At 33.1% G+C, this 18,994-nt stretch overlaps 2 protein-coding genes across 5 annotated transcripts; both read right to left on the reverse strand.

The window, feature by feature from the left end:
- Nucleotides 1-362: 362 nt before the first annotated feature.
- Nucleotides 363-1,343, reverse strand: LOC133315378 (uncharacterized). The gene has a single exon (XM_061516984.1). The coding sequence runs from the start codon at nt 1,341-1,343 to the stop codon at nt 363-365; it is 981 nt and encodes a 326-aa protein (XP_061372968.1).
- A 5,115-nt stretch (nt 1,344-6,458) lies between these two features.
- LOC133315374 (uncharacterized) lies at nt 6,459-18,066 on the reverse strand. Of its 4 annotated transcripts, none has more exons than XM_061516976.1 (18): nt 17,794-18,066; nt 16,662-16,760; nt 15,306-15,388; nt 15,087-15,171; nt 14,905-14,991; nt 13,462-13,523; nt 13,000-13,193; nt 12,856-12,916; nt 12,265-12,442; nt 10,831-10,869; nt 10,661-10,722; nt 10,458-10,494; nt 8,529-8,578; nt 8,390-8,459; nt 7,398-7,476; nt 7,034-7,113; nt 6,863-6,931; nt 6,459-6,681 (listed from the first exon to the last, which is right to left on the reverse strand). In XM_061516976.1, the coding sequence occupies exons 1-18, from the start codon at nt 17,857-17,859 to the stop codon at nt 6,622-6,624; spliced, it is 1,461 nt and encodes a 486-aa protein (XP_061372960.1). In that variant the 5' UTR covers nt 17,860-18,066; the 3' UTR covers nt 6,459-6,621. The 4 variants fall into 4 exon arrangements, with proteins under 4 accessions (XP_061372960.1, XP_061372959.1, XP_061372961.1 ...); XM_061516975.1 differs by having other exon boundaries at nt 7,401-7,476; nt 17,794-18,065; XM_061516977.1 differs by lacking the exon at nt 17,794-18,066 and adding an exon at nt 16,851-16,886 and having other exon boundaries at nt 7,401-7,476.
- Nucleotides 18,067-18,994: the final 928 nt, after the last annotated feature.

Consider the following 18,994-nt stretch of genomic DNA (forward strand, 5'->3'; position numbering starts at 1 on the left):
TAAGATGCAAAGTATTCGCCTAACTACACGTTCGAAAATGCAAGGAAATAAACAAAAGCCATTGTATTTATTCACACTGTAAAAGATTATCCATCAATCTACAAGCGAAAGTGTTGGAATAAAAATAAAATGGTGAACTAATCTCTAACTCGTTGTTTTTGCACATAGCTGAGGTGAGGTTTCTCTGTTAAAAACCTTTGTCCCTTCTGAAGTTGCTCGATTTGGTTCGAGTAACATGAATGAATTTTTCAAATACCTGCTATATAGCTTAAAATAACTTCTAGCTCCTTTTCTTTTGTGAAACATATGATAAAAAGCCTTGACCAAATCAAGAATAACAAAATGCTACCACCTTATGTTATTTATGGAAGTTCTTCAAAATTCTTGAATCCCATGTAACCATTACTGTCCTCATCAGGGAATTCGATCCTCGACAAAAGTTTGTCTTCCTGATCAACCCATGATCCCATCTTGCAGCTTTTGTAAAACATGCAGCTAACAATTGTGTCAATGATGATGAGAATTGAGTACAAGTAAGCAATGAAAATGCCCTCTAATGCCATAGAAGGCCATGACTTTCCACCAATATGATAGGCTCTTACAACCCGGAATTGAAACAAGGCCTCAATGGAAGCCAAGCCTACATTGACAAGCAATGCTAGTAACAAAGCCATTGATGTTCTTCCCCTTAGAAGAACACAAGCTTTCAGAATTGCCATGTACCCTCCATGTGCCTCCATTCCAGATAGAGTCAGTGCCATGTTGCATACCACAAGTGCATTGGCAAGGATCACTGAAAAGAGAACTGCAGCTGCAGCTGAGAGTAAAAGTATGCAACTTGGGGAAGAGTATCCTAGCCCTTCCGCGAAGCCGTATGCGAAAAAAAGGATGCAAAAAGAAGTTGCATATGCAGAGAGAATGAAGAAAAAGTTGAAGATATAGGTGTGGAGGAGTGGCTTGTAATGGAATATTATAGAAGTGAAGGAAGGTGGCAAAGTTGGTTTATGTTGATTAAGAGCTAGAATTATGGATGCTTTTGCAATGAGGAGAAAAGTGAGGGTGAAAGGAAGGGTGAATATTGAGGAAGTGATTGTTTGAGAAACTTTAAGGTTAAGAATGGTAAACAATTGTGATGATGAGGGAAAGCCTGCAGCATCAAACAGGGTTCTTAGGTGATTGTATATTTGAGGTAGGAGGGATGAAGTAGAAGGGACAAAAGCTTGTGAGAGGAGTATTGAAGCTGAGAATGGAAAGGCTAGAAAAGCTGTGGTTGAGGTGAAATAATGATAGTTTTGAAGAAAACTGTGAATTGATCTTCTGAGAATCTTGCTTGAAACTTCCATTGGAATTGATCTTCTTTTTCTTTCTTCTTTTTTTTCTTGCAGCTAGAGGGAGAGGGTGATGAATTGAGTGGCTTCTCAATTCTCACAAATGGAGGACTCTATAAGTGTTGTTAATTGGTTTTTCCTTTTCTATCCCAAGTTTTTATTTTGGGTTTGTTCTTGATTTTTGGTAGGTTAGGTTGGAGAGTTTAAGAGGTTGGTGTTTTGAAGGAATGGATAGGCTAACAAGAACAAACTAACTACATCCAAGGTGGAGTTGTTTGGATTTTCACTTTTTTTTCTTTCTTTTTTTTTTTTTTTTGGTTTTTACAACAAGATTAATTATTTTGACATATTTTGTGGGTCCTTTTATGTTCTGAGAATCCCCACCAGCTTAAGTGTTTTAGAGGGCACCTTTCACATGACGTCAATGAATTAATATATTAGCAATAAGTAATTTGGTATGACAGGCTTATTGGTCTTTGTCTTGATCATGAAATGTGTCCTTGCTTAAAATGCACATCATTTTCTAGCTTATTATTGTTGGCTAACTCCAATGAATATATTTAAATCATCACAAAATTCAATCTTTCAATTATCAACCCATTATCCTTGAAATTCAAGTGTCATTTCAATAACTTATCATGACTTAAATATATTTCTTGGACGCGAGTGCTAGAAATATATTTAAAGAAATACTCAAGACATGAGTGCAAAATAAAGTAATAAATTGTGACCCTGTTTTGGCACTTTTCTTTTCACGTGATATAAGAAGTGAACGTGGCTTGCAAGATATAATAGCAATTATATACAGGACCAAAAAAAAAAGGTATATAAAAATGATTTCCCTTCTACTTCCATCAACAATTATTAGAAAAAAAAAAAACCCCAACATAATATGAATACAACAAATCCTTACCGTCAATTTAATATTAGGAATATTTTTTTATGCTTATTTGACCTATTTTTTTTTTTTTTTGATACTATTATATCACAATTTCAACAAACTTATATTATTTCTCTCTCTCCACTGTTAGTTGAGATTGTGATTTAACGATATTAAAAAAAAAATAGATAAAGTAAACATGAAAAAAAATAGTTATAATACCATATCCCTTAATATTAAAGGGTTTGGTGTTTGTCATTTTAAATGACATAAGTTATGTCATTTTAGGAGAGAGATAGACACAGAAAAATAGAAATCATGAAAGAGAGAAAGTGAGTGGTTTTTTTAATTTAAAATTTAAATTTTTTATGTCTGTATCTCTCGTAAAATGACATAACTTTCTGTCATTTAAAATGACAAACACTTTTTCCAATATTAAAACAAATGAATGTCAAACATTTAGGAGTGTGCAAAATAATCAAAAAATTGAATCGAACCATGAACCTAACCGCCCTTAAAATAAGGGGTTTTTAAAAATCAATTCATGAACCGAACCGATTTTTTAAGACAAGTTCATGAACCGAACCGATTTTTAGAACCAGTTTAAGAACCGAACCATTTTGAACCGAACCGAACCGTTTTCAAACCGAACCAACTTGATTTTTATAACTTTATTTTTTAAATTTTAAATTTTTTTTCTTTTCAAATTAGAGTCGATCTGAACTGATTCTGAACCGAACCATTTCTAACTGAGCCGAACTAGTTTTGAACCGAACTATTTTTGAACCAAATCTTTTAAACCAATTCAGTTCGATTTTTCAAAAAATCCGGTTCGGTTCGATCCATGTACATCCCTACAAACATTGTTAATGGATGTGGAAAATGGGTTGAGCTCTAATATGAGTCGGAGGTATTGGTGGCCAATGAGGAAGAAGCATAAGCATAGTGATTTTCTTCATTTTTGGTGAAAGCATCATTCAGTTGGTGTTGGTGAGGTATGAAGAGACGTAGGTTGACCTAGTTAGTTTGTTAGAGAGTTTTCCATTATGGATTAGATTAGACCTTATCATGTAATTTGAACTGATTTGGTTCTGTTATAATAATATAAAGCGAATATTATCTAATTAGACATGTTTAAGTTCTACTTGCTTCCCTTGGTGAGATGTCAACACATTCGGTGATATTCTAACTGAAATTTAATTGTAATTAGGTGATTGAATACAAAATAACAATCATGCAAGATCTGGGGATTCAGAATTTTTTTTTCTTTTATACAAAAAAGGAAAAGAAAGATGTGTAGAGACAAAATTTGACAAGTTAGGAGCGTTATGGAAATTCAATAAACATATAAAAAAGTGTCAGTTCATTTTCTTAATTATTTTATGGCTAAATTTGATTTTGTTAAGTTTGATTTAAAACTTTAATATTATATTTTTTAAAAATAGAGAGAGCGAGAGAGAGAGAGAACAAACTTAGTTGTCGTTTTTCTTGTGAATTTTAATCCAAGCAAATACTATTTCAAGTTTCTAAAAGAATATCGTGTTGTTCAGATATTGGAATAATTAACTTAGACTATGATAGTGGGCATTACCTAACATGCAATAATATCTCTTTAGGCATTATAGATTAAAACTTCGATAAATTCCTCATGTTTCGGCAATTTCGGCAACCATTTCAATGTGATTAGTAAATGGGATTTTAGTTTGTCATTTAACATGACAAGAAAAATTTTACTACACACATAATATTTTGTGAGGCCCGTATTTTTTAAAGCAATAAAAAAAACTAAGACACGCAAAACGAATCTCTATAACATTACATAATTACTTTTTCTATAACATAACTCTTATAAATTTATCTCCGGCCACCCCAAACTATGTCGTTTTGTTTATTTATTTCCTTATATTAATTGATTCACCTTTGAATGGTTATGGTTTCCTTTTTCTCTCTTTCTTTATCACACCATTGATCTATCTTTGTACGGTTATGATTTAGTAACCGGAGATAAAATTATCTCAAACAGCTTGAGAAACAATAAGTTATATATATATATATATATATATATATATATATATATATATATATAGGGAAAAGTGTATATACTTTTAAATTACACAACTTACATCCTTTCACTCTCACAAAGAGGTGAGACCCACACCTTTATTTTTTTTGGTCAACTCTCTCTCCTCCTTTCTCTATCTCTTTCTCTCCCTTAAAATGACACAACTTTACATCCTTTAAAATTATACACACTTTTCCCATATATATATATATATATATATATATATATATATATATATATGTATGGGAAAAACATCTCTCCGGCAACTTGAGATAAGTTTATCTCCAGCCACCCCAAGCTATGTCGTTTTGTTTATTTATTTCGTTATATTAATTGATTCACCTTTGAATGGTTATGATTCCATTTTTTCTCTCTTCCTTTATCACACCGTTGATCCATCTTTATACAATTATGATTTAGTGGCAGGAGATAAAGTTATCTCAAGCAGCTTGAGAAATGGTAATCTCATATATATATATATATATATATATAGGAGAAGGATCTGTTTACAAACTTTTTTATAAAAACTTTACAAAGGAGAACATAGTGTAATCAGTGTTTTCCCGGGAGAATATAGTGTAGTTTGTAAACAAAAAAGTTTGTAAATATAACCTGCCTCATGATAATATGCTCTAATTCAGTAGAACAATTGAAATTTAGGGAGAAAGGACAAATTTTATGCAAAAATAAAAATTTCAAAGAAAATAATTTGAGAGTATTAGTTAAGATTTGGAGAGAAAAAGAATTAAAAATAACCACTTTAAAGGTATTAAGAAGCTGATATTTGAAGAAGGGGGGGGGGGGGGGTGAATAATATTAAAAATTGAAAATTTTAATAACTTGAATATTTTTAAGAAACATAAAATAGGTGCCAAACAATGATAAAGTCACATGTTTTAAGAAAAAGAGAGTAATATTTCACATAAAAGATTATCTTGTTCGTCTCTCTATATACTTATATATGATTGCTAACCTTCACACTTCCATTTGGAGGTTAGTAGCCTCTACACTATTTTTAGATAAAAAGAAAAGGCCAAACACATTCTGTAATAATTTAGTTTTAATAATATTTTAGTAATTTACGATTGTTAAATTTAATCAGGAAATAGAATGTTAGACTAATTTTAATATTAAAAAAATGTATATGCAGATTTGATTAAAAAGTTGGTATTAGAGGATGAAGCATCTCGATCTGATTAAAAAATTGATGCAGACTCTAACGTCATTTGATCATGGCAACTGACCCAATTTTATACTACCAGAAGCAAACATAATTTTTCTTACTCATTTATCAACATTTTTAAATAAAATATAAATTTTGTACCTTTTTCTTTAAACAAATACGAGTTACTAGTTAGAGAAACTTTACAAAAATATATAACTGCAGGTAGCTTTACCTTTTGGATTATCCACTGTATTAGCCATTTATTAAAACAAAGCACCGTGATATCAGACGCATCACTTGCATACAGCAACAGAGTCTGAGTGATCTTCATTCTTGTTATTTTCTATCTAGACTCCAGATGCAACAATATTTGCGTGTTTATCTTCAGGTGCATCAATCTGTGATGCAGCAGTTCAGTTGCAAAGCATATTCCACATTCCATAACATATTAACACAAATCTATCAACACCATAGCCTTGTGTTTTTGTTCAAATAGTATAAGTAGAAGACAAAAAATAGCTCAAGTGATAGCATAAATCCCTAATTTCTTGTTACTAAACAAAGTTACAGAATTTTTGTCCATAACACAAAAAAAAAGGCCAATAACATCTATTCCTCCACAAATGCTATTACAATAAAATTTAGCTTTTTTCTATCCATTGATATTACAATTATTGCACTGTACTGTTTGTACTATCCCTCAAATCCAAGACACTAGAGAGAGCAGATCTAAGGGGGTACTCTTTGGTGATTAAATCCGGTGAAAGCCAATTTTTTAAAGCCTGCATGTTTTTTTTTTTTTTAACGGAAGTTTGATTTGCGCTGCCAACAAGTTCCTTAAGACAATAAGTCCTAATAAGTTTAAGTGGTATTTTCTGAGCTGGATATCTCTCTAAATTATTCCTACTTATTCAAAATATGATTTGAATTCTTACGTATGTATTCACCAACATACTAATTCAAAACAAAAACAATGAACATTTGCAAAAAATCATATGACCAATAAGAAATGTTTTTGTAGATAATTATATATATTAGAAAAACTGGGTTCAACCCTATGTTACAACAAAAATGACCTCATTAACAGTCATTTTATGAGGCCAAAGAATAGCGATTGACTTGTAAATGGATTTGTAATAAACAAATTTTCAATTGTGATAATAATGGTAGCCCTCCTTGACTTTTCTTACTGAATTCTGCAGCCTTGTTCCTCAGCTCGGAGAAATATCAGGCCTCGTCTAATCCTCTACAAGAAAACAAAAAGGGAAATATTTTTATAGGAGAACAGAGAAGTATAAGGGTATAACAATGTAACTACGGAAGTACCTAGCCATAGAATGAAGCTACAGAAGAAAATACATTATCAGAAGATCGAATTTAACAACCCCCTCTGATTTATTCCTATATTCTAAAAAATGGCTTAATACCTCTGTGGTATCTCTTATGCGTAAGAGATCCAATCTTTCCGAAGGCCTCCTGTTGGAGAGGGTAGCCAGCTGCAATCATGGATACATCAGTACATAGCAATAAAAGTAGCAAAAGCTAATGTTTTTACCAACAAAGAAAAAACTGATGTCAAGTCTCAGATATGTAGTCACCCAAAAACTAAAGCGCTCTGGGTCCCGTAGCGAGGGTATCATTGCTTCAACCATCTGGAGTCTCTCAAGTCTTCTTTGATCTGTATTGATATTTCTCTAGTTTAGTACTGTAGCAGTCCAACGCCATTTGTAAAAGTGCAAAAGAAGAAAAATAAGGTCATCCCCATTTAGTAAAATGGGATAACACATACTATAACACAGACACCGAATTTCAGAGTCCCATGATAGTGTTGGAAATAATTCTTCTGCTCCCCCACCCCCTTTTTCTTGGAGAAAGAGGAGATGACCAATATATTTCGGTTTTCACTCAACACAATATACAAAGAAGTTCTATATAAATATAGTATAATTATGGTTTAAAAGCTACCTTGTCTTGCTGCTTCTTTAGCTCTTCTTATCCATGATCGAGCACTTTCTGCTGCATTATATGTCAATTCCTGTAACTGTAACAATATAACAATAAGTTATTACTTAGAAAGAGGGAAATTTGTTACAATAATGCATTCAATGTAAAGGATCATCAGACTTATAGCTAAAGCTTAACATTTGAAAATAAATATTGAGGAATATAAATTTTGAGAACAATCTGTTAGCAAACTCCCAATTACCAAGATGTATGTTTGAAGGACGAAGGTTGGACATAGGATGAACAATATCGAACTAGTTAGTATGACAGATTGGTTAGTCATAACAGTTAATTAGTTAATTAGTCAATTAGTCATAAAAAGATACCGGTCAGGGGTGTGAAAAAAAACTAAATGAACTAAACCGAAACGTGAACCGATCTAAACCGCACCAAAAAGAACTACATTTTTTTGAACCGGTTTAAAAACCGAACTATTTTCTTCAAACTGGTTTAAGAACAAAACCATTTCTTCAAAACTGGTTTGGTTCGAACTGAACCATACTCACTCGTAGGAGCGTTAAAAAACCAAATGAACCGAACTGAACCGCACTATATTTTTCCAAAGCAGATTAAGAACCGAACCATTCAAGAACCAAACCACTGTATAAAACTAGCTCGGTTTGGGATAAAAAAAAAGAACCAAACCAAACTGTTCACACCCTTACTTGTTGCATCCAAGACCAAAGTCTTTCAAATTACAAACAGCCTATTATTGAAGTAAAATTCTAAAACACCCAACAACAACATGTCCTAATAACTTATGATAGCATTCTTTACTTAATTTATCAGTCTATAACATATGATAGTATTCTTTACTTAAACCTGCCAGTCTATCTCCAAAGAAGCCTATACTACTTCAAGCTTTATATATCTGTCATATAAATCAGTATGCTATCCAACATGACAGAAAGCTTACAAACAAATGCATGCCAATATTACAGTGAACTTACATCCTCTCTTTCTCTTGTCCCTTCTGGCGGCATAATATCCTGTATCCATTCAACCTCTGCAACACGATACCTGCATATAACATTACAGTATAAAGCAACAGCATGAGAATTTGTTATATAATACCCAGAGACAACTCACCCATCTTGATCCCAAGAACGGATGATGCGAAATCTTCTGCGACTTTCAATCTGCACAAAATCATGCTTTCTTACACATTGAAATATTAAAAAAAAATTAAAGAAAAAGCAAGTCTAATTTAATAGAATCCAGAATAAAAATGGAAATTTCTTAGGTGCCTCAAAAGTATCCTTGGACCATCAACACCAATTCATCAGTGACCAAATTAAAATGAGAAACTGTTGAGATATATAGTCCCACATTGGTTGTATGTGCAACTAATGTGGAGTTTATAAGGCCTTGGGCACTCCCACCCCTTGAGCTAGCTTTTGGAGTGGTGTATCCCAAGGTTCTTTACATGGTATCAGAGCTTGAGTGACTATAAGGGCCATGAGAATCGAACTTGTGACCTTATAGTCACTCAAGCTCTGATACCATGTAAAGAACCTTGGGATACACCACCCCAAAAGCTAGCTCAAGGGGTGGGAGTGCCCAAGGCCTTATAAACTCCACATTAGTTGCACATACAACCAATGTGGAACTATATATCTCAACACGCCCCCTCACACAAGAGCCCATTGGGCTTGAAGAGTGGATGACGCAACAGGCCCAACCTACCTGTGCTAAGAAATTCCACAAGAGAAAGTGGGGGACGGCGAGGCTCTGATACCATGTAAAGAACCTTGAGATACACCACCCCAAAAGCTAGCTCAAGGGGTGGGAGTGCCCAAGGCCTTATAAACTCCACATTAGTTACACATACAACCAATGTGGGACTATATATCTCAACAGAAACACCATGAATACTGACTCTTAGAGTGAACTTGCACAACTTACCAGTTGTCCAAGAAATTCTTTTAGACTTTTTGGCAAGTATGGTTAAACAAGTTTAAGTTATACATTACAATAAATTGCTTCCTGAATTCATCAAAACATATTGTCAGAAAATGATGGGGTTAACCATATGAGAACAGTGCAGACAATCCACACCATGACTAAATACAGCTTCTTTGCTTTATAACGGAGATTCGTACAGTTTATAATCAATAATAACCATTCTAACTAATCTCAGCTTAGTTTAAGAAAACTATTCCTAAAATTCAGCTCACGTGGGTTATGCAATATCTTATCAACTACATAAATCCCCATTGATAAAAAGGTAAGCCCTCCTAAATAAGCTACATAAAGAAATACAAATGAAAAATCCTAGATCTAGTTTCTGGGTTAGGAAAAGTGAGCATTTCACAGACAGGGAATCTTTTGTGATAAGGAGAACTGCCCAAGAGAGATTCTTAGAAAATAAAGGAAGAACAACAAAAAGAGACTGCCAAGAAAAGAAAGAAAGAAGTATCTCAGTTGAAATATGGGAAAATACTGACTATTATTTCATAAGTGGTCATGTACACAGGGTTACAATATATAAACCTGAATGAGAATGTATCTTAATGATGACTTTCCTAATTTAAGGCTAAAAACAGGGAAATAATCAAATCCTATAATAAGGGAAGCTAATCCATCCAATAAAAGAGAATCTGATGGAACCTACTTGTATTAATATGGAATTGCAGAAAATATAAATGGAGACAAACTCCTTACAAGGATAAAATGCAGAAAATAAACCTAGAAATCTCAACTCCCAGAGATCCCCAATTTCCCCATAAGCCAATACTGAATACACGCATACCTCACATTCCCACACTCCCCTCCTTATATCCTACTAGTTGAGAATATTCTAGAATAACTCCCTAACTAACTAACTAACTAACTAATTATCTCAGGCCCATCAAAATCAAATCAGAAATAATTACAATATTTACAACAGTTTCCTTGTTGAAAGTTGAAAGCAAGACCAAAAAACTTAACTTCCATACATTATCTCCACCAATTAAGTATCATAACTAAAGAAGAGGAGTCCAGAAAAATACTTAGAGAAATAAGTTCAATTTTCACCTCTATATAAAAACGACCATCAGGAAGTGGCTCACACCTACACCATCAAATAGATAAGTTTATTAAAAGCATGTGAGATACAATACAAGAGAAGGGATTTCATTGGTTGGGAGGGGGAGTGGGCAGAGGGGGGAGGGGGGAGGGGGGGGAGGATATGTATTTGAGATTTTTATTTTTAGGTTAGAAGGACACCAAGCACCTACTCTGTGATTTCCACTTCACAGGCAAACTCAGCTAAGGAACCTGTTGAAGAATCAATTATAACCTACAAGATCAACAGACAAGCCATGCATAGTAAGAAATGGAAATGGTAAGTCCAATTATATGACTCAAGCAAGAAAGGGGAAAGAAAGTGATAAGCGAAATAATCTACCATTCCCATCCGATGATTCCCTTCCATTATTCTTCTCACCTGTTTTTTTTTTCAAAAAAATAATTAAATCAGAGATATGATGGCATTCAGAGTTTCAAACCATTTGAATATATATACTTACGGATTATTCCATAAATCAAATATGCCAAATATTTCCCAGATTAGTGTCTACTGACAGATTTTATGCAAATTTGAAAATAATATACAAAGTTTACACAAAACATATCACTAGTCACCATTTATCTCACACCTGTCCAAAATGTAGCAATCGTGTGCTATAAATAAAATGGTCAATTAGCTTAACCAGAATCATTCAAAATTATTCCTAGAATCCTATCAGGTACTGAAGTTTTGAATAAAGAGCACACCAATTATAAATTAAGAATACAAAATGTCCTCTGTTGTATAATTATTTAAACTAATGAAGAAAACCAGAAATCCATTTATTTATTTATTTGCTTCCACTTACCACTCAAAAACTAAGAATAAATTGTATTCACATCAGCATTCTTGCTGATAGAGATCATTGGTTATTGTACAGCTCCAAACTGCTCCCCCACCCACCCCATCTCTTCATTCAAAAAACAAATATAAATTTCTATCTTCTTTAAAAATATATAGTAAATGACAAAGACTATTTACTCTTATGTAATACACATATAAAATATTTGTGATGTATACATATAAGCATTTTAACTATGTTTAATATAACACTTTTTTCTTAGTTATTTTATTAAAAAAAGAAAAACGAGAATGGAAATAACATCATAAATATACATACAATCAATTTGAAATTAAGAATCTTTTTTGGAAATTTTTAAGATAATTTTCCGATTTTTTCCCTGTATCAATTAGTATACTTGTTTTTCACTCAAAAAAATAGAAAAAAAGTAGAATACTTGTTACATCATGTTGTATTAATTTTGTCATTATCATAAATTCATAATTTTATTAACTGAAATACTAAGTTTTAGATCTATCTATGCTTTATAACAACCTAACAATCAAAAAGCCCCGAGTTGTATTTTTCTTATCAAGTGCTCCATAGATGTCAATTGTAAATACAAATTTTGTAATTCAAAATATAATTAAAATAATTCATATAAAGAAATCATTTCATGAATAAGAATATTTTCAGTATTTATGTTAAAACATTTGGTATAAGTTTCTCTGTATATTTTTATAACTAGCAACAATGTTCATATCTATAATAATTAACAAAAATTTCCTAGTATATATTTTTCAAATATTTTAATTTGTATGAAATTGCATGCCCCTCCCAACTCCTCACCAACATCTGGCAGATTGCACTGAAAAAGACCCTACTATTTCTTAAGCACAAACCCCGAGAAAACAAATCACCAACTTGAACATTCAAGATATATTAAAATTTAAAAATCTCTAGTGACCATCAGCATCCGTTGGCTAACTCACCATAAGTCTATACCGAGGTTCAAATATATTGAGTGGAAACTTTTGACATGGTATGACAACATCCATGACAAAAAGAGGGAGAAAATCTACACCGACGTTGATTAAACCATCTTGCTCTTGCTTCCTTTCAGCATATTCCTCGGGAAAGTTCTTTTGTATGATGTTCTTCAATGTCACACTAGAAACAGTTGATAGTAACATAAATTAAGAAAAAAATAACTGTGAATCAAATCTATTAGAACTTTTATTTGACCACAACATCTAATATTAAACTGAGTTCAGATAAACACATCCTCATAAGCCCATAAGATATGCCTATCAAAGGGATTCACCAATCACCAAAAGGGTATTGGAAACATGCATTTCTTTTCAATCAGTTTGGGGCCTAGACAATGCCACATATTTAGCAAGAAAAGTTGCTCAAGAAAGTAACTTGCTATTGCCCAATGTTTGGCAAGTGGCCTTTCAATATATTATAGTTGGAACTAGTGAATAACTATGCCACTACCAACTATAACAAGAAAAATATAGTAATCCAAACCTTTTATGTGGTAGTCTACATTACATTGTGACATCATATAGACAACTCACCTGATGAAACACGTTCTAGGACTAATAAATAGAACTGTCCTGCACAATGGGCATCTGTTCCCTAACAAATGAGGACAAGAATCAACATAACAAGGAAAATATGGATTCCCATGGAAAATATAAACACCAAAAGCTATCACTAACCACAATCCATTGACTGAAATAGACAAGAACGGCAAAAAGAATGTCCACAAGGGGTTGTAACAGGTTCATACAGTAACTTCAGGCAGAGAGTGCAATCAAAGTCATCATTACGCTCTATTTGTCCATGTGTACTCATCCCTGTTGAACTAGATGACACCCTTTCCAAATTTTGAAGAGAAGCCCGAAGAGAATTACTACATGATTTCAAAAGAATTGAAAAAGAACTCATGATGTAGTACAATAAAAAACTATTGCAAAAACTACATATAAATTAAGTGCGACAAGACTTGCAACTAAAAATGGATATATTATTGTATCCAAAAAAAAAAGGATATATTAAAAAGATAAAAATGCGACAAGACTTGCAAATGTGTAATACCATCTACATTTCCAAAAGGGATATAAATAATATAAATTAAAAAAAAAAAAAAAAATGCGACAAGACTCGCAAATGTGTAATACCTAAAAGGATCAACTTGAAGGCCTGAAAGAATAGCATCCCGGGCATCCTCATATTTCTCCAACTGTCAGTTTAACACAATATCAGGTCAAGTTACATTCAATGTGGACAGCATCACAATATAAAGTCAATCCATAGAGGCAAGTGTTAAAACTTAAGAAAAGGATATGCCATTAACCATGGGCAAACACACAAGGTAAAACAATTTTTTGTACCATAGAACACTTACACCCACAGGACATACACAATAGAACTCACTTAAGACATCTGGCTTTCGCAAGCATTCCATACTATGCAAATTCCACACCTTCAAACTCACTATGAAGCAAAATAATGCCCCAAAATTAATTAGTGATGTTTAGTAGGGCAGTCAGGGCACTCAGCATAATATTACCATATAACCATAAAAGATCCAGAACATAATAAAAGCACATTATATGATAAAAATATAACGAGCTTCTTTATAATCCCAGTTGCAACCACTTGTTCGGTTTATTAGAAGAAAAACCCAAATAATGTTCATGGCATACTTGTCAGTAACAGTTAGCGGCCAGATCCGAAAATGGTATAGCGGTGTAGCGGGTAGCGGTATTGCCGCTACGGTGAAGTATTAATTCCACATATATTATACTAACAGTCTAATACTACACAAATATAAATGCTCAAACATAAGAAGTCACACAAAATCAAACACATAATTCCACAATCAATGTAAAATACAAGGAACATAAAGGAAGGATCCAAAATTAAACACAAATGAACAATGAATTCCACAAAATCAAACACATAATTCCACAATCAATATCAAATAGTGGGTAGCGTCGTGTTGCACACCTGTACAAGCCGCTATGCTACGCCGCTACCTTCCGCTACCCACCAGGGTCGGGTCGCGGTTGTAGCGGCCAGCCGCCTCTACCTGCTACTGTAGCAGTTTAGCGGCGCTACGGGCCGTTACTGACAACCTAGGTTCATTGTCTACTTTCTGGTGGGTTTCAGATAGAATTAACCACAATTGTAAAAGTGGCTTCTATTTAAAACTCACTGGCAATAACTAAAACAAGTTTGCCATTTTCCTTTATTATTCTATTGAATCACTATAACATCAGTCATGTCCAACAGCACACTTGCCCTTCATTCAAGAGTTCACTGTCAAGTAGGTATAGACCCAAGGTGGGAGAATACCCCTGAACTAGTGACGTGAGTTAAAACACAAATACATAAAAAGAATAAAATAAAATAAAATTCAAGGAGCCTAAAAAGGAGAAAGTATGTAAACCTCCTAACAAAATGTCTATCAAACGCACACACACCCCCCAAAAAAAACCCTATATTTTTATAATAAATACCAAGCATAAATCCATATATTTCCAAAAAAGAAAAATATCAGGGGCTACCCCATAAATTACAAGGGAGATTAACTGATTTAGAGAGTGTGACACTCTTACCAGAAAAAGAGCATTGGCCTTTAAAAGGTAAGATTTTACTGAATTACTTTGGAGGTCAACAAGTTTCTCAGCATCCTTCAAACCCAGCTGAAATGATTGTCAAGAATCAACTTAGTAGGTGCAAATCAATTTAGAAATTCAATAATATTTCAGCATGATAAAAATGATGCAATAGAACATACTTCGGCAAGTATTGTGGGATCAAGCCCACTTAATGGCCTATGCTCTGAAGATGACGATGTTCTGTGCATTAAATATTGGCTAATCCTGAATGGATAGTGTCAAGATTGCCATGAGACCACTGAACTTTACAAAACTGAAGCAAATTATTTGGAAGATGATAAAAAAGTGTGTAATAACTAATAAGTAATTTAAAAGAAAAATTTTGAACTATGCTTCACCTAATATAAGTTGCGCTTCGATTGCTGAGTATGATCGGATCACCAGATTTGATGTTATTGGCTTTTGTGTAAAAGCGGATTGCCTGAATAAATTATCACAGAGGTCAACATTGGAAAGATAAAGTATGAAGCATCAAAACTCCTTGTGTATGAATTAATTCCTGAACATATCTTCATAATGTTTTGCAATATGGCTCGAAAAGCACGAGAATTGCATCCCTCATCCGAATTTCGGGAGTGTTTTCCAGCAATAAAGCATGTATGAAGTGGAAAAACATTAAGAACACCAAAAAAATTGTTAACAGACTGAAGCATGACATATGGCTCAATCGAACAACACTTAATATTCCCCATGCAAACAGTGAAGCACCAAATCAATAGTTTGTCAAGATAATGGACTAATTATATTATGCAGGGCTTGTTGCCAGTAACAACTCATTTAACTTACATCAAACAAGCAAAGAAAAGACATGTGAATCAAGCTCCATAAAAGTTGCTAATTAAAATAAAAAGTACTGAAATCATATCAAGATCTACTTCGTAAACTTGTTAACTACAAAACTAAGCATGATAGACATAATAGTACAATATGATTACATAAAGAATAAAACCTTCTGTTTGAATCGTATGATAAAATAAAGACATAAATAAAGGAATTCAAAATAAGATTCCACTGCATGTAGCTGCTTACAGAACAGTACTGGCATGGAACAAGATCCATTCTTCCCAATTACTTGACATAAAGCTATATACGATAAACCAATATTCTCATTTCCATTTAATATTTTAAGAAAGCTTAATATCACATGACAAAATAGTTTAATGAAAGAATAATTATATATACTCCTAATCCATCCTCCTAATTACTAATTAAAGAAAGTGTAAAGAACCAAGAAATAAATGTAACAAAGTGTAAACAAAATAAAAATAGCACAAGGTAACAAAAAAATATGGTTCGGTGCGTTATCCATGCTTCAAAGCCCAAACGTTCTCACGTGAGGGGTGTGTTTGAAATATAATATAAAATTATTCATGTGACTTCACCTAAAACCTTAAGCTTTTGGGTTGAACTGCTTGTTGACAGAATGTATTGAATGCTTTTTATGTTTCCATGATATTAAATGAATGTAATTTTCCATTTAATATATCTTTATTAAGTATTAGGAGGACGTTTTGGGAGAATATATCATTACTCTAATGAAATGCCGCTCTAATACTTCCATTCTAATAATTCCAATTTCGGTAGAGACAGAAATAAGAATTGCAAGCAACATCATATATGAAAGGACTGCATTCAAAACAACAATCAACAGAACAACCCTAAGGGAAAAGTTATTTGCACACTATTTTAATCACCTCTTCCATTCTGTTCTCTCGAAATGCCGCATTGCCATTCTGTACAAGCTCATACACATAATGAAGTGTATCCGATGCCAAACCTTCGGGTTCATTTGCCTGCAATCCAACCGAAGTTGAGTTCTCACATTCTTATGTTAGATTCTCAATGAAAAAGTTGATTTGTTAGAATTATAAATTCACATCAACCTTCATGAATGTTTGATACGTAAGGAGACAGAACTGAATGATTGAATTCAATCCTCTATATTGCTCACAAATTGGAACTCAAACTAACAAAAGAGGAGCCTCCACATACATAAACTTCTCTCACATGACCACTATTTAGAGCCTATGTCAAACAAAGAAGAAAATTATCCGTTGCTTAGCAGAAGGGTGTATTCACAACTTTGTTACTATGGTAGTTTTTGTATGAAAAATAACCAGATTCTGAGGAGTATGTGATATTTAGAAAACTATATCCTTTTAATCTTGCAGCAGCATATCTGAAAAACCATAACTCGATACAGAAAAAAAATAAAAAAGAATCACATTTAGACTGTCTTTTCCTGTCCTCGGATTTCTCACCTAACAATTAAGTGTTAAAGAGAAAAAGTAAAGTGAGATAACAAGAGCACTTGTCTTTTCGTATACTCTTCTCAGCAACTGGACACGGAAAGAGGAAAGAGGCAAACAAAAGAAAACACCTCCTAAAGAAAAAGCCGTTCACACCTTTATGGTAAGTACAGCTACTACGGTCAATGAAAACCAAAAAGTAGCGAATGCTTTATCCTGATTTCACAATAATCACAAATCCTCAAACACTAAAAACAAAAGAAAACAACACATTTGACATTAGTGGAAGAAAAAGAAAACAGAAATTCTCCACTCGATGAGTTTCGCTTCATAACGAAAACGTGACCTAAAATAGAAGAGAAAAAAAGAAGAAGCTAAAAACCAAAAAGAAGAGTGTGAAGCACAATCAAAACAAAACAAAAGAAGCAAAACAAGTGAGTGAGTAACAACGAAATTCTGCAATATCAATGGATTCAATGCACGCCAGGCGAAGTTTCTGCGCTACATTTTCTCAGCAACCAAACAGCTCAACGAGAAAATAACGAAAAATAAAATTGAAGAGAAGAAGAGAACTGACCCAAACGTAATCGTCAACATCACGAAGGGCATGGTCGAGAGAAGAGGGAGGGGATTGAGCAGCCATTTGATGAGGTTGTTCAAAGTTCAATGGTGAATAAGAAGAATACAAAAGAGGAAAAAGAAAGAGTGTGGAAATTATGAAGGTTATGAAGAAGAAGAAGAAGAGAAAGAGGTTAGGGGCATCGTGTTCGCTCCTCGCTCCATCGTTTCATACACGGACCAAATTTCACTACGTATTTCTTTTTAGCCCAATGGCAAGGCAACTTCAATTAATAATAAAGCAAAAGCAACACAAATTGGAAAATGAAATTAGATTATGGTATTGTGAAGCGTTGTGTAATTGTTGTGTATAGGGGTGTGTGTGTGTGTGTGTATAGTTTATGTGCGTGGAAACATATAGCCCTTGTGTTTTTGTGTGTTGGGCCCTTTGTGTTTGGAATGTGGCAGTAGAATAGAACACTAAAGCCATTCAATTTTGCATAGTTTGTGTCATATTAGCTTTGACCTCACGCGTTGGAGTCTCCGAGTTGGTCATTGCAATTTAAGTATTTAACAACTAGCAAGAAAATTCTCCTTCCATGTTTTTTAATTGATTGAGTTTAATATTAGGATAATACTTCTCTTATTATGTTGTATAAGAAAAAGATTATCTGTTACCCAAATAATAAATATAAGGGAAAAAAGAGATGGAAATGAGAGAGAAAAAAATTATGAGACCTTAGAATTTATCAAACATTTTACTGCGCGTGAGGCATTACATCATCAGCAAATTCGTTTTCATACTCATGCCAGCTAATCCTTGTGTTTTTTTAATATCATTTTTTTTTTCAGGTCTCCAAATAGTAGTTGCTGGTCAAGTATTTAAAATTTTAATTATTATTTAGCAAAGTTAGTTTTTTCTATTAATCATACTTAAAAGTAATTGTCCATACGCGGGTGTCTCGTGCATCTCATTTTATTTTTTATAAAAAAAAAAAAATAAGGGAAAAAAGTTTCTGATATTACTTTAGACAACTTTGTCTAATATTCATCGAAACGACGTTGTTTTGAGGTTGAAAAATTAAAAAATTAGAATGATAAAGACTATTATAACCCTAAAATAAATTAAAATTACAAAAACACCATGATTTCCGTCCCAAAACGACGTCGTTTCGATAAACATTAGATAAAGTTATCTAAAGTAACTTTAGAAAAAACAA

Source organism: Gastrolobium bilobum, unplaced genomic scaffold (genome assembly GCF_033153095.1).
Source record: "Gastrolobium bilobum isolate Gb01-03AN ecotype WA unplaced genomic scaffold, APGP_CSIRO_Gbil_v1 utg11851, whole genome shotgun sequence".
NCBI classification, from domain to species: Eukaryota; Viridiplantae; Streptophyta; class Magnoliopsida; order Fabales; family Fabaceae; genus Gastrolobium; species Gastrolobium bilobum.

Coding starts and splice junctions, on each gene's coding strand:
- LOC133315374 (XM_061516976.1), bottom strand. CDS start 17,859: ATGGCTGCTCAATCCCCTCCCTCTTCTCTCGACCATGCCCTTCGTGAT. Junction 16,761..17,793: donor ATGTTGACGATTACGTTTGG/GTCAGTTCTCTT, acceptor GTTGGATTGCAG/GCAAATGAACCCGAAGGTTT. Junction 12,443..12,855: donor CCTAGAACGTGTTTCATCAG/GTGAGTTGTCTA, acceptor AACTGTTTCTAG/TGTGACATTGAAGAACATCA.
- LOC133315378 (XM_061516984.1), bottom strand. CDS start 1,343: ATGGAAGTTTCAAGCAAGATTCTCAGAAGATCAATTCACAGTTTTCTT.